The sequence below is a fragment of the Lepidochelys olivacea genome, assembly GCF_965140295.1.
Source record: "Lepidochelys olivacea isolate rLepOli2 genome assembly, chromosome: 3".
Taxonomy (NCBI): domain Eukaryota; kingdom Metazoa; phylum Chordata; order Testudines; family Cheloniidae; genus Lepidochelys; species Lepidochelys olivacea.
The window spans coordinates 41,285,257-41,301,424 of record NC_140413.1 but is presented as its reverse complement, the minus strand read 5'-3'; the positions used below and the strand labels follow the sequence as shown (position 1 = coordinate 41,301,424).

General features: G+C 39.5%; 1 protein-coding gene across 1 annotated transcript in view; it reads right to left on the bottom strand.

The window, feature by feature from the left end:
* Positions 1–16,168, bottom strand: part of MYOM2 (myomesin 2) — a gene marked incomplete at its 5' end in the record, with an annotated part of 101,813 nt that overhangs the window by 36,090 nt on the left and 49,555 nt on the right. The window contains 8 exons of the mRNA XM_084624909.1: positions 79–235; positions 1,174–1,288; positions 1,519–1,697; positions 5,587–5,713; positions 8,919–9,106; positions 11,935–12,056; positions 12,488–12,662; positions 14,883–15,066. Of these exons, the coding sequence (XP_084481035.1) occupies positions 79–235; positions 1,174–1,288; positions 1,519–1,697; positions 5,587–5,713; positions 8,919–9,106; positions 11,935–12,056; positions 12,488–12,662; positions 14,883–15,066 (1,247 nt within the window). The remainder of the gene's footprint in view (positions 1–78; positions 236–1,173; positions 1,289–1,518; positions 1,698–5,586; positions 5,714–8,918; positions 9,107–11,934; positions 12,057–12,487; positions 12,663–14,882; positions 15,067–16,168) is intronic.

Genomic DNA, 16,168 nt, shown 5'->3' with positions numbered 1-16,168 from the left:
TTAGTGGCTTTGTCACAAGTGGGCAAAGTTTTACAAGAACAAACTTCTAGTGCCTTTATACAGAGTTGCAGAACTTACTGCTCTCCAGTTGTTTCAACGTTAAATTTGTCAAGATCAGTAATCTCTTCATAGGATTTAGACCAAGTAAAATCTGATGCCTCTGTAACTTCTGGGCAATCAAAAGCTAGGTAAATGTTACCTTCTTCATCCACATCTGCAGTAATTTCCTTAGTTCCTGAAAATTAAGAATCAGTTCACAAACACAGCAGTCAATAAACAGCATTTATTCTTCAAGGCCCCAGTTCAGCAAAGCACTTAAGCAGGTACTTAAATCCATTCTTCTTCAGCAATGTGTCTTAAGCACATTAAAACGGGCTTCAGCACATTCCTAACTTTAAGCATGCATTGAAGTGATTTGCTTAACATCCTAGAACGGGGTTTCTTATAATGTACAAGGAAACAGAAGTCTAAAAAATGCTTAGTGATACTAAGCTATGAAAAAAAACTAACTGTAAACTTGAAAAGTAAACTAGTAACATAAATTATAACACAAACTGAATTATTTAAAAATTCTTGCAGTGTTAACAATCAGCATACCAGGTTATGCCTCTCACACTCAAATTAGGCAATACTTTACTGTATCAGCAGACTCACTGAAATCAGCGAGACTAGTTGTGGAGTACTACTCAGTGTGAATAAGGGTGGCAAAATGAGGCCTTATTAATTATTTAGCAACATGGTAACAAAATTTTTTTTTTAATACCCTTGTGTATAATACATGTCCTTTCAACACCTACCACAGTAGATAGCACTGACAGTGGTTGTTGTAAATGTCTTGTTCCTAATTAGATTTAACGGAAAAGGCAATGCTTAAAAACTTTCCAGTTGCTTTAAATAACTAAATAAGATTTACAGTTAGCTAATCTCAGCATTTGTATTAATCCAGGTATTTTCCCTCAGTAAGTAAAAGAAATTACAAGGACACACTGCCAATATTTTGATAACCATATCAGCAGATATAGTTATCTCAGTTAAAACTGACAAGTTTTTCAGTACCAACATTAAACTCTCCTGAGTTCCTGGAATACTTATTTCTGCTACAGTAGTGTTTACACCATTTTCTAAATTATATCTACATTTTATGTTTGGGGGATAACATAATTTAGTTCATACCTGGTTTTGCCTCGACAAGCACTGGCTCAGAAATATCAGATGATTTGCCTACACCGGCTTTATTCACTGCACGGACTTTGAAAACATAGGTTTTGCCCTCATGTAAATCATTGACCTTGAAAAGGACAGAGTGAAGTTTGTGTTAATTACATAAATTTGTATAACTGAGTAATAAGAATTTGTTAGCAGAAGTCCAAGGGTGATATCCTAGCCCCATTGAAATCAATGGTAAAACTTTTATTCATTTCAATGGGGCCAGGTTTTCACCTCCAGGTTTTCTTGCTTGGTCACTTTTTCATTGAAACAACAATAACTACAACAACCTTGTAGTAAATGAAGTGTTACCTCTAAGTAACAGTGTGATATTTGATTTTCATTAGCAGTGGTCCACTCTTCTGAATCTACTTCCTTATAGTCCACAAAATACCCAGTAACAGGACTGTCACCAATGTACACAGGTGCTTTCCATAGAAGTACCAGTGATGTATTCCTAACTTCACAGAATGTCAGATCATAGGCAGGCCCTAAAATATTTTGAATATTGAAAAATTAGTCAAACTTAATAACGTTTTATAACCTGGCCCTTTTGGACGGGGGAGGAATGTACAATTTATTTTTTTTTGTTTTGTTTTGTTTCAATTCCCCCCCTTTAGAAAAAGAAGTTGTATATATTGCAATACTTTCTCAGGTTAAAATGCCTATGTCTATGTCAACTCACAAAAACTGTTTACTGCACCACCTCCCTTATGCAAGAATAACATTAGTATTCCAAAGCGTACATTGTTAGCTGGATCCCAGTTGTTTAATTTTGAGGTTAAATTATTCATCTGGAAAATCCAGGCACTCTAAAATATTCTGAGGAGGGATAGGTGCTTCTTTTTATTGTTATTTTAATTCACTATTTCAAATTCAAGGCTGCTCCATTGAGTTTGGAATCAAATTGGTGACTAAGCATCAATACTTCCATTTTCAGTTTTATTGTTTCTATTTTATTGGTGAGTATGAAACAGGAGCCACTGGCCTGATCCAAAGCCCACTGAAGTCAGTGGGAGATTTTGCATGTATTTGATCGGATTTTGATCAGGCTCTATATGCATTGACAGAAGATCACTTTTCAGTCTGAGGATGGGTGTAGATCACCCTAGAGGAAGGGAATTCAAGAGGACATTTAGACAAAGAACTATTAAAATAGTAGGCACTCAAATTCCCCTGACACTGTAAGTAGTATATGTGTGTTCTTGTGTCTTTGTATATTGAAGGCTTATATTCTCACCACCACATCTTCTTTTTCTTTCACTGAAATTGTTCTGGTACCACACAATTTACAATATTTCTTTATATATGAAAATGTTCAAACTCAGTTTTATTAACAGAGTACAAAACAGGAATCACATCAGATTTCTATCACACAGAACAAACCTACAATAGTATACAGCTATCATTCAAAAATACAGAACAAAAACAGGTTCTTTTGAATAAATTAGTGTTTCCCTCCATTCCATCTGACTTTCAATAATGATAAATAACCAACATGAAATGCTATAATGGATATAATTCTGCAGACATGCATAAGGATATCATTAGTGAGCAATAAAGGGGTGATTCTCCATTGGATATAAAATACAGAACATAGGATTGGAAGGGACCTCTTTGTTCATCAAGTCTAGTCCCCTGCTGTCTCAGGCAACCTTGTCATACAATTCCATTCATAAATTTACCAGTGAGTTTTCTTTATAAACCTGTGCACTTTTTCAGACCAATGAGTACAGGTAAGAGATTTCTCATGTAAATGTAAGGCTGAGATTGCCAAAGGAGCCTAAAGGAGCTGAAGTTCGATTCCTAACTGTCTTAGGGTCCTTTGAAAATCCCAAGCTCAATGTCTTTATGGCCACTAATAGTTAAATTTCCTATAGGCAGATGTATTTGCTAAAGTCCTAGAAGGTGGAAGAAAAATGTAGTCCGAGATTTGATGAAGAGGACTCTATACTACTAGTAAACAGTGCAATCTTTTGTCGTTCTAATTCATGTAGAATACTAATTCATTAGCTGACATTGTAAACTCATAGAGGCTCACAGATATACCTAAGATTGGGGCTTTGCAGGAAAAAAAATGGACACCAGCTATTCCCCTACACACTGGATTAGAAATTGGAAACCTTGCATTGGGTTTTGGCCTACCTGTAGAAGAACCTCACTTCTGTACCAAAATGTGTAAGAGCTCTTCCAATATCCACAGCAATTACAGGTGTGTGGTAGACATGTATGTTTTTATGGAATTTCTTTATGTAATAAGCATAAAAGGCTCAGACTTTCACTCCATCCTAATTCAAATCACACTTCCTCCTTTTGGTTGTTGCTAAGCCATTTTCTAACACTACTTTCAAAGAACATTTGGAGAACATTTTAACAGCTTTTTTTCTAGCAGGAAGAAATTTAATACCACCTGTTCAGTTAACTGCATAAATGAGAACAATGCAATCAGACTGCGGAGCGCAAAAGATCAAGCAGTTCATCATGGAAATGAAAGCTATTTCCTCTTTGTCTCCTGAAGACACCTTTTATTTTATTTTTAGACATAAACTCAAAAGGGCAAAATCCTTGCTTGTTCACACACTGGGTAATTCCACTGACTTTGTGGAAGATTTCAGAGGGAGAAAATCAGTGCAGTACTTGGCCCATTCAGAAGAGTAACTACCCCTTGATGTCATTTTGATCCTCAGTACTTACAAAAGAATGTGAAAATCTCACATGTGATAATGGACAGCAGGTCAATTTCTCTTACTTACACCATTGTAATATCATAGAAGCCAACAGATAGGACTTGTATAACTCAATGGAGAATTTCGCTAAATGTTTCTCATTCCAGTCCAAAGTTATTTTCCATATATAAAATAAAAAGAATCATAAAATTATCCTCTGACTTAAAACCCCATCAAGCCACACTGGAGTCAGGGAGAACTTTTATCTAGTTGTAGGAAAAGCAGTTTAAATTTCCCCAGAGAAAATTAATGCAATAAGGCATTTGGTTCAGGAAGCAGACATGAATAGATCCATTGAAGTCAATGGGACCATTCATGAAGAAAGGTGCTACTTAAGGTGAATGAGGGCATCAAAATGTGCCCTTTACTAAAGAACCTGAAATTAAATAAAATTGGAGTCAAAATTATCGCTCTGAATGCTCCCCAATAATAACCAAAGAAGAGTTACTTTTTACAATCCTACACGGGTTAAGCATTTGTGATCTGTGAATCTTGGGCCAGTAACATTTTCTCATTTAACATTTTTTAAAAGTAAATTTAGTGCTTGTGATTAACAGTCCTGAAGCCTGAAGCTTGAGGAGGATGGAGAGCAGAACTGCAGTTTTCCCTCGCAATATGCTAATGGGCCATAACGCTGTCCTGTTGGGACTACAAATAGGGCTTTTACCTCTCTGTTTGTTTAGGGCCCAACACAACTCCCACTGAAGTCAATGGGAAGAGTGTAGGGGTACATCTACACTACAATAAAAAAATCCACAGCACCGATTTTCAGAGTCCAGGCTAATTGACTCCGGCTGCTTGGCTAAAATTGCTTGGTTGATGCTGGAGCCTGAGCTCTGAGACACACACACACAGGGTTTCAGAGCCTGGGCTGTAGCCCTGTGAGCCTGAGTCAGTTGACTAGGGCTCAAGACTTGGTGCTGCGGTTTCTTTGTAGCATAGACATACCCTGACTGACTTCAGTGGGATATAGATCATTCCCTTAGTCTTTGCTAGACACTGCTAATAGCCTTCCTAGTAGTGGCTTGTTTCCTGTGTCAGCCTATTTATAAACTGCCTTATTAGAGATCACTTACATTGTTGGGACTGCCAGTAATGGGTGCAACTGTAAGGGTGTATATTGTGCTATGGATATATCAGTTCACTTGCAATTGACTGAAGGCATCAATTCATTTCACACAGGACACAGAGCCATCCAGTGACAATGACTTTTGTTCACCACTAATAAGCGTCTGATTCAAACCTTAACATAGAATATCTGCGTTGGAAGGGACCTCAGGAGGTCATCTATCCAACCCCCTGCTCAAAGCAGGACCAATCCCCCAATTTTTGGCCCAGATCCCTAACTGGCCCCCTCAAAGATTGAACTCACAACCCTGGGTTTAGCAGGTCAATGCTCAAACCACTGAGCTATCCCTCCCCCCAACACACTTCATATCACCTGGGCCATCTCATCCACTCACAGTGTAACAGCAAATTTAGTACACTTCTAGTTTAGCTTTTTGAAAATCAGACACATCCTACTGAAGCAATTTGACAGGAACTCTTGTAAGAAAATTACAGCTTCCTTCTATATTCACACTGGGATTTCAAACTGACTGTGTTGCAAGGAATTTGCATTAAATTGAGTATTATGAGGAACTAATAGACTTACCAGGTTCTGGCATGGTCCAGGCTTTACACATAAAGTGCTCGCTGGGATCTGAGGGAAGTCCTATACCAGCCAGGTTTGTAGCAGCAACTTTGAATTCATAGAAGGAGTTTTCTGTCAAATCCTCTACCTTTTCAAAACAGCCAAGGACAAATTAATATACATGAAAATGTATTACTTTTTATTCAAGGCCTTGGAAATTTAATAATAAAAACCTTCATTTATTCACTGATTGATGTAATCATTATTAAGCACTATAGATTGTACAAGGAAGTAAAACAAGATCCTGCTCCAAGGATCTTACAGTCTAAACAAGAGAGCTCATATAGGCACAGCTTTCGCCATCACACAATCAGCCTTAGTAATGTCCCTCACACACACCCCTTCAAGTCACAGTTCCTCCTCTTCCCTCCTCTTGCTGCAGTGGGAAATACATTTTTGCACTCTGGAAAAGGTGGAGCTTACTTTGACCTCATGAGTGACCAGCTACTTAGAGGATCATCTCCATCACCTATGCCCACTCTCTACTCTTCTATCCCCTCCCCAACCAATTGCTCACAAGGGGGTATATCTGAAGAGCAGGAGCTGTGTTCAATCAGAGCCCAGATACATGTAGGCCTTATTGACTGAGCCGGGGGTGTTAGAGAGGCCGTACTTCTCGGCTGAATAAGACAAGGGCACAACCTAGGTCATAACAGGAAATAATGACACATCCTGAGGAGTGGAAGGGGAAGAAGGGTGGATAACAGAAATCTAAGGGGAAAGGAAATAAACCCCTTGGGAGAGGAGTATATTTAAATAACTCAGATCCTGCATTTGTCTTGTTTGGGTGCTTTTTCTCAGTTGTTGTACTTAGTTGTGTAGGACTTTTATTTCTTTTCTTTAAATATTATAGACACTAGAAAGGGAGGAGATAGCACTGGGGATGAGATCAGCAGGGCACAGCTGGTGGCCAGTAGATCCAAGCCAGAGCCACTAGTCACATCTGTCATTCTCCTGGCTCTTTATGGTGAGCGCGTCACTATTTGAGCTCAGCTTTGCAGCTTATGGAGACCATAAAGTCCCAGGGCCTATTTGTGGCCTGGCCCCTTGAGCAGCACAATCACTGTGGTGGTTCTGCATTTGGACCCTCCACAGACTCTGCAGATTTCCTTCCCGTTTTATTTTCTGTTAAAATTGTGAAAGGGAAGGCTCAGCTAATCACAGGCACCACTGTGGAGGGCCTGGAGGATCTTAGATGTTCACAAATGTTAGAGAAACTAGGTCAGTAGTCTTTGAGAAAAAGGAGATAATAGAAGGATCTTAATGTAGTATTTAATTTTTGATGGGAATAGAGAGATTTATGCTTGAAAGTTTTTCTGAACTAGCGTCAAATACAAGATCAAAGCAAAACCAAACTGAGCTAGGAGAATGCCAGGCACTAAAAGAATTTAGCCAGAATTTCTTAAAATATAAACTAACTAACAACATAAGAACTTAGTGCAGCCAGTAAAAATGGTTTAACCCTCCACCAGTTAAGGGGAAAACATATTTATGGAGTAAGGTACAATTATTTAATTTAGGAAAAGGATGAATCTCCATAGATTTCCTGGTTTCTCTCTATCTATTTATGTTCTAATACTGTGTATCAGAGGGCCTAGTATGCTTACCAGACATCATAAAATATGTTATGTGCCTAAAAGCTTTGTTTTGTTTATTTCAATCAGTATTTCAGGCTTCGATCCTTCAGATGACTGCAAGCAGATACACTCCTGCATCCAAGCACAGCCACTTGGAGGACTGTGATCTTAGATACCAAATGAATTAAAGACTAATTTGTTTTTCTTAATTTGCATTATTTGTTTACAAAGGCATAGAAGAAAAAACTTAACACCCTGACTAACTCTGCCCTTTCATACTTATCCGCCCTTCTTTCATTCCCCAATGCCCCCTGCTCCAGCTGCTCAGCCAGTAATGCCCGCCTTTCCTTTCAGTTGTCAGCTCTCACACATACATCCCTGTGTCTTCCATGCTGGCTCCTGTGCATGAGCTCATCAGCAAGAATATTGCCTCCTTTGCATTAAAATCTCTCCTAAAGACTCACTCCTGCTGCGAGGCTTATGGGGAAATTAGGGGACTCATACTGATAATTCTGAGGAGTATTTGTGAATAATTTCTAATTTATAGTTTTATAGAGTTCAAGGCCAGAAGGGACCATTAAATCATCTAATCTGACTTCCCCTATTACATTCCATCCAGTTACCCTTATATGGAGTCCAGTATCTTGGGTTAGACTAAAGCAGTTCAGTCCTACACCATTGTGTGCCACGGGCAGAGAACAGGAGAGACTGAGCTGCCACCAATGCTTGACTCCCCTGCCATGGCAGAGAATTGATTAGATGAGGCATGCCCAGACAATCCTAGCAGGTGATCCATGCCCCATGCTGGAAGAAGGCAACCTCCCATCTCCTGGTCCCTGCCAATCTGACCCTGAGGAAAGGTCCCTACCATCCTGAAATATGCCAAGCAGGTTAACCCCCTAAGCACGTGACCAAGACACCAGGTGTCTGATCTCTAGTTGTAGCCAATCCTTGATGCTTCAAATGAAAGAAAATTTGAAAAATAAATAAAAATGTAATAATTTAACCTAATTTTACCCCAACGTGGTGAAGCACCACCTTCACTACTAAATGGTTGTATCCCTTCCACCCAATCTCTCTCTGTGTCTTCAGATTGTAAATTCCTTGGGGCAAGAGCCATGCCCTATTCTCTGTTTGGAAAGCACCTCATAAATTATGTGAAGTACCATCAATCAATCCATAATGACCCTCTGTTGCTCTAGAACAGAGTTTGCTCTCCACTGGAAGCTGGACCAGAGGCAAAGTGGTAGGGCTGGAGCATGATTTTCTTTTTAGCTGAGGGGAGAGAGCCACAGAAAGGGCAGGCCTGCTTCCTTTGATCTTGGCCCATCTCTGTTCTCTCTCCAGCCCTCCCACACTACAGGCAGCATAGTAGCCTGCTCAGCCATATTCGTCTGCCCTCCCACCATATGTTAAAGACCTGGTGTATGACACCTTTTTAGATCACAAGTTACTCTGCCCTGAATAGGAAACATGCTTCCAATCTATTCCTCAAATCTCCCTCATCAACCAGCCATACTTCTCTAGGTCTAGGGGGGCAGTGGATTGTACTGCATTGCTGTCTTTCCCTCTGCATGCCTCTCCACCCCAATTCTCAAGTTTGTCACACTTTGTAGCTCTCCACAACACACAGTTGAGGGGACTGAGCCATTTTTAGTAGTGTCCCTTCAAACAAGTAAAACTTTGCCAATTGTCCAAGAGTAAAATAATACCAACCGTATAAATTCTCTCCTTAACAGGGGAAGAATTGACTTCATGCCAGTTATGGTGATGAGCCTCCCTCTTATCTATATAATAACCAAGGACTGGTGATCCTCCGCTGAACTTTGGCAGTTTCCACCCGAGAGTCATTGAGTGACCATCACAGTTAAGGAGTGTGATGCCATAAGGATGTGATGGACAGGCTACAAGAAAATAAGCATACTGAGTATTAGTACAGTGTTCAAAACACAACAGCTAGAAGAAATACAGTCATTTTCCCCCTCTTCTCTTCTATAACATATGGCTACAGGTTACTGCATCTACGCAATGGTCTGTAAGAATAGTAATAAAAATTCACTTTGAGATGACTAATACCTTGGTGAACAACAGCAAGCAAGTAAGAGACCCTTTGCCAAAAGAGTTTTTGCTGCTATGTCTGCCCAATATTATCAGATTTTGCATTCTTTGGCAATAATGCTGACAATGCAAGTTATAAAATGGCTGGAATGGAATGGAACAGAAGGCTGTCTGGATCAACACATTCCTAATACGCTGAAATGTTCAAATAGGTGCAAGGATGTCTCACTCAACACTAAAGGGTCTTCAGCAGTGTTGATGTTAATGAAAATACCTCCTGACCAAGGCTTCTGAAATCTTCTAGCATGTACTTCAAACCGAGGTTGCTATGTTCACTGCTGTGAGCTTTGTTAAGATGCCACAAGCCTAAGCTACATTGAACCAGGAAGAATAATGTTCTTTGTGAGTTTTCCCCGAAGACATTATACCTGCTAAAGCCAGGAGAAGGCATATCTCCAGAGCTTGCAAGAGGGTTTGTAAGATTGTTTTCCTGTGCTGCTTGTTACTCCTATTCAACAGGCCTAACATGCACTTCCCCCAGCACTATCTTGCATTTGCCATCTGTGATCATAACCTTCGCTAAAGGTGCCCCTTCCTGTATCTGTAGTTCTCTAAGCAGTGCTAGCTAGGTTCCCTCCCCTGGAGCTCCCCAGAGCATTTCAGCTGAGTTACTGGGTCTTCCTGCATAGAATTTGGCCCATCACATTTAAAAGACTAGAAAAAAAAATCTACCCGAGGCCCAATATAGTCTCTGCTTTTAGAGCTGTATTTACGATCAGCATGAAGTACTGACAGCAATCAGCAAAGACAGGCATTGTTCCTTTCCAAACACGGGTGAAACTCCAGAGCACCATTCACAGCCAGCTGTAATAAAGCATGTGAAATGTATCTCAGCACCTCAGAGTGGGTCTAGCTTTTGTTAAACAGCCTGGGCTTTTCTGCTATTACCCCGTCAAGTTAAATAGTAGTGAGCACCAGTGAATTCTTACCGGTGGAAAGCCTCGATCCTGCAAACCCACACATGTCAGTCACTTCAGCTATGTGAGTGCTCCCATTAAGTTCCCAGTTATGACTGCTGATATGGATAAGCACTACTCACAGGTGTATGGGTTTGCAAGGTTGGGCCATAAGACGGTGCAGTGTTAAATGATGCAGCCCCATGCAACCAACAACTTCAAATAAAATGTGAAGACAAATTCCAAAAAATCTGTTATTTTTATTTTATTTTGATGCCTTCCAACTGACTAAGTGACTGCAATGGTGCCTGAGAAGAGATGCTGCAACGTTAAAAAGTGCAGGTGTATTAGAATCTAAAGGTAAACAAATGTAAGCATACTTTCCTACTACCTACCGATATGAGGTACACTCCCTCCTAAAACAATCAAATAGAATAGATTTTTTTCAATAATAAAATATCAAAGGTTAAGGAAAAGTCTTCTAATATCCAAATCTTTTAAAAAAATATTTCTGAAAGCAATGTTGATTGCCCTTCCTCTGCAACTTTGAAAGAGAACACATTCAAATATTTAATTGAAAATTTTTCTTACTGAAAGAATACACTATTAAATCAAACTGATCTTCCAAGTGCAGGACATTTTTGTTACTTTTCATTCAAGTCTCAAGGCTGTGAATGCAATTGGGGAATCAAAGGCAGAATAGAAATAGAGATTATACTTTACCTGTGTGTGTGCATTGTGGCCCTAGGAACCATTATGCCCTCCAATAAGCCTGTATGATGCCTATTCAAGCCAATGGAGCATGCAACTAAGGGCAGAAATGGATTGCTTAGATTGAGGCTTTGCTTGCAGAATGCTGGAAGATGCGGATCTTCCCGACTATATTTTGTATTAAAAGGAAATCTGGGTTTCCATCAAACCTACTGATCTAATTGTGACAGCCAGTAGCTGATCCAGCACTCTGATCAGTTAAGCATTCATTAGCTTTACTAGGAAAGGCCTGATGGAAGAGGAGAGGACTTAATTGCCTAAGCAGACTGGGGGTTTATTAGCTAAAGAGCTAAATTATCCCACCTGGTGGAGAGGCTAGTTAAAAGCACCGAAAGGAAGTCCAAAGGAAAAGGCTAGCAAAGCTCAGAAAGAGGATCTCAGGATGGTAAGAGTTCTTTCTCTTTCAGGAGAAAAGGCTGAGGATTAGGAAAAGCTGTAAATAGACTTGCTGCATATGACTGTGATGGTGGTTAGGTAAGGGTAATAAATAAATAATAACCAACTAGAAGGCATCCAAGGCTGTTTGTGAGAGACAGGAAAGGCATTTGCCTTGACTGTTCCAGCAATCAAACAATTTTCTGTTGGGTGTAGCCTGGTAGTACCTGAAAGTCTTCTTGGTGCACCAGATTGACTAGTAAACTGATTTGCCCTAAATGAGCATTAGAAATCTGTCACAGGCAAGTTTAACAACACAAAGCAGCCTGGGAATAGGGGTAAATCTGGCCCTGGATTTCTAAAATGTCTTTCATAAAAAAAACTTTCTTCCTTTACACTGTCTTTTCCCTGCACAGTAGCCAAATGCATGATAGTAAACTTTAACACGCTGACAGATGTTCCATGTCTGAAAAGGGTACTCTTAGTCTAAATAAGACCATAGGAGTTAGTTGGTATCAAAATTTTAACCCACAAAACAAATGCAAAGCAGAGCTGCCCAGAACCACACTTACTGAGGGCTGCCTGTACTGTTATAGGTTCAGATTCTTGAGAATTTTCACTGACCCCCACAGCATTCGCAGCTTTCACACGGAAGATGTAATTCTCTCCAGTTGTCAGACCATGAACCACAAACCTGATTTTAAAAAAAAAACCATCAAATATTTGTTGTTCATTTTAAATCATGTATCCTTAACAGATTCTTTAATGTTCTGAGCCACTTACTACGGGTGGGATAGACATAGATTTCTGATGAAAGGGTGGGGTATATTATTAGATATGGTCAGAAAATGCCTTTTTCCTCCACAGGAACATGTCAATGAAAACGAATTTTTGCTACACCATCTGAATTCTTTTTCAGCTTTCAAGGTTTTGGTTGCTTGGTGAAAATCCCTCCCCTCGCCCCCTATCATCAAAGATGGACATTTCCCATAAAAACTTCAATTTCCTGAAAATAGACATTTTCATAGAAAACATTTTGTTAGAAAGCTTCCAACTAGCTCTGTACAGCATATTAATATGCAATAGATTTCAAACTATCTGGATACACAGAGGTATTACCAGTACCTATTATATTTAATAGGTTTATGATTGCAAGGTTCCCAGTGGTTTGTTCCAACCACAGAAGTATCAATATAATAGCCAAACAGATCTTCTTCATGTTTTGGCTTGTCCCACTGTACTACAACTGATGTTTTTGTATTTCTTGTTGCCAGTATGCGACCAGGAGCAGATGGGACACCTATGCAAAAGAGATATCAGAAATGTTCACTAGGTTTATAGTAACGGATATATAAACAAGTAGTGACTAATTCAACTAGATACAGCATTGTATACTTTCCAGGATTTAAATCTTACTAGCTGTGACTTTTTCTATTCATTTTGTTATGTGATACATTGGCATAGTTGCTGTACTATAAGTGATTCATATGTCTGGCTATTCCTGTTACATACTGCAGGGCTTTATTGATTTTACTTACATTATATAAAGTAGACTCACTTAAAGTTTCTTCTCTTTGAAAGAGTATCTCAGTATGAGAACGAACGCTTGCCCTTACAATGAATACTAGCAGAAGAAATGTTTTAAATGCACCCACTATAGTATTCTTGAACCTATCAGAAGCAAATGAAACTTACAAAAGTACAAAGACTACAAAACTAAAAAAACAGTAGGAAAAACTACTTTCAAAACAACTGATAAGGCCCTGATTTAGGAAAGCATTGCTATTCATTACAGCAGTTAAGCACATGTGTGAAGTTAAGCAAGTCTTAACTGAACTTAGTTAAAGGGGGATGGATTCCCTGAATATAGATAGACTTAAATCCTGAATGGGGGCCTGAATATCTTTATAGTGAGGAGAAATTCACCTCTGTGCTGAAGGTCTGTACAAGGTCTATGCACCAAGTAACTTCCACTTATGGCCTCAAAATACGGGACATAAGTGGTGCATGGAGCTTGTGCACAGGAGTAAATTTCACCCAGCAGTGAATAATAGCTCACAAAGCTATATCAGTAAAAGGATCAAGTGACTGTAGCCGGAACTGTAGCAAGCAGCACAAAACTAAAGAAAGAAGATGGACACAATTTCTGGTCTGTTACTATTTAAATATAATAATAATACCTTACACGGTACTGCACATTTACCTGGTACTGCAGCTTGAATGGTAGGAAGGTTAACCATAAATTCCAGCTCAGGTAATTAAATTCTCCCTACCTAAAATGTTCTTGCAGTTTCAATTGAAATGGTATCTTTCACTTCCTGTCCCAAGTTGTCACTGTGCCATGTTCAGCTGTTCCTAGGTGTGGCTGATTTTTAGAGCTGGGTAAAATAAATCCAGTATTTTTATTGCCTACCTAAGTGGAGTGTTCTGCGATTTAGAGTCAGAGTTTAAGGCCAGAAGGGACCAAGACTGATCTCCTGTACATCACAGGCCATCAACACCACCCAGCACCCACACAATAGACCCAATAATCAAAATTAGACCATGGTATTACAGCTCACAGAACACTAGACTATTTTGTGCCACAGGCAGAAGATAGAAAGGACCCGAGATGCACCAGGGCCCGAGGCCCCCGTAATGTCAGGGAAACAATTTAAGTATTTTATGTTTATTAAGTAGGTATAAATCAAAGCTACTATAGAAGTACAAACACAAAATATTTTTATTTCATCCCAAATGATCTCAAATTACCTTATAGGTGGTGAGTTGAATTTTTAAAACCCTGGTTGATATAAGTCAGTATCTATTAGCATTTTATATATTGTGCCATATTAAATAATATAGTTGTTTCTTATTCTTTAGTAAGTATATTGAAATACTGTGATATCTGAGTTCCATAATGTGGCAACTGGTGCTTTCTGTTTGTGACCACTGTTAAACTGAGTACACAACCACACTTTTGAACACAAAGTAGGTAATTGCTCCCCTAAATTCCCATTTGCATGTGTACATGTGGGATCCAAGTATACAATTTAGGTGAATTTTGAAAAGTAGCCACTGTGTGTGCAGACATATCTTCAATTATCACTGAAATGCAGCCACCTGTGAAAAATTGGAATTCTGCACCAGCAACAATCCTCAACAGGGTTATTAGGAAGGGAAGGAAAGGCTATTTCATCTAACTGAAGCTACAGGGAAATTAAGGTAGCCTATAATTACCTAAACTGGAGTCTGGCCAGGATATCTAGTCCTACTTTTGTAAAAATTCACATTAATAAGCGCCATTGAAGAACGACCAACTGAAATTAATTTAACATTTTAACACTTCCATTACACAGCAAAAGGAGATGCAATAGCTATGCAGAATCCCAAATGCAACAAAAATGTGGCAAGTTGGTTGCCCTTGAAAAATACACCTGTTCATACAATTCAATTTGATTATAATGCACACTTTAATTTTTAAAAGCATACTTTATTTGCATTTTTTTAAGTATCAGTGGCATTTACTATGCTGTCTTACCAATGGTCTCTTGTGCTTGAATTGGTGGTGTTGTTTCAGAAGGATCGCTAATGCCATGCTTGTTTGCTGACAAGACTCGGAAAACATATGATTTTCCTTCTGAAAGATCAAACACTGCATAGCGAGGAGATCTCACTGCAACCTGGGCATTGACCCTTTGCCAGCTTCCACTGCCAACCGCAGACTACCAAAAAATAAAGATGATGATTACTTCAGAATTGTTAAAAAAGTGGGCATATTGGATGCATTCATGAATCTGATGTAAGAAATTAAACCACAGAATAGTTTTGGAATGGCTCATGCTTTCTTGAGTTCTGACTGACAGCCTGTCTGTGTCTGCTGATCTAGCTAGGCATTTACAGTATGCAGAACGCTATGGTATCTGAGTTTTTTAGTTAAGGACTAGATTGTGCTATTTGCATGTCCAGAGTAGGCGATAGAACATGAGTGCATAGTCCCAGGGGGAGCATTGGGTGGCACTGTGCCTAAAAGAGAAACTTAATTTTTCTTAGGGCCCTTGTTGCACTGGGGGAATAGTGATATATTTTATGGAATGCAACATAAACCCTGCATTGCCATGCAGCTCAGTTGTTTGGGGTAGAGGGGGCCACAAAGGCAAGTCCATCGCATCTCAGGTGCAGCCCCTACAATCCTTTGAGCACACAGAGCTCAGCTGCAATGCAAGTAGCCCCAATAGAGAATCTGCAAAAGGGCTGTGGGATTTCTTACTCCCTACCACACCTTTGCACACTCTATAGAATCAGGTCACAACCACACCCTGCGTTCTTCTAGACTTTCACAAAATGACCAAACTAGTTTTGAATAATTCAATAGAATATTAGCTGAGCTCTGTGACAGGCGGCAATTTCTTGCAATACCCTGGACAGCTCTTATTGAGTTGAGTTAGATCTCACTCTTATTAAGTTTATGTATCACTGTGGCCCAGGATTGTGTGGGGAGAGAGAGCACAGTCCTCTGGGAACTAAGAACAGTGGCAAATTCACTCAGGTTGTAACACCTCCCAAAGGGCACCACAACTTGGAAAGATTTACACACACTGATTCAGACTGGATTCTCTAGAGCCCGGCAAACAAAGAAAGGACACTTTGGATCAGTTAACTGGAGTTTAAACTGACTCGGGGTCTTCTTTCTGATCTAGTAAATGGACAGGACCTTCAACAGGACCAACAGGAAAGAGTTGTAATGTCTGACACTGACCAGAGTCCTGGAGTTGGGGTGATCTTTGGTAAGCTTATTAGCATGCCTGTAGGGTTTTTTTTATAGTT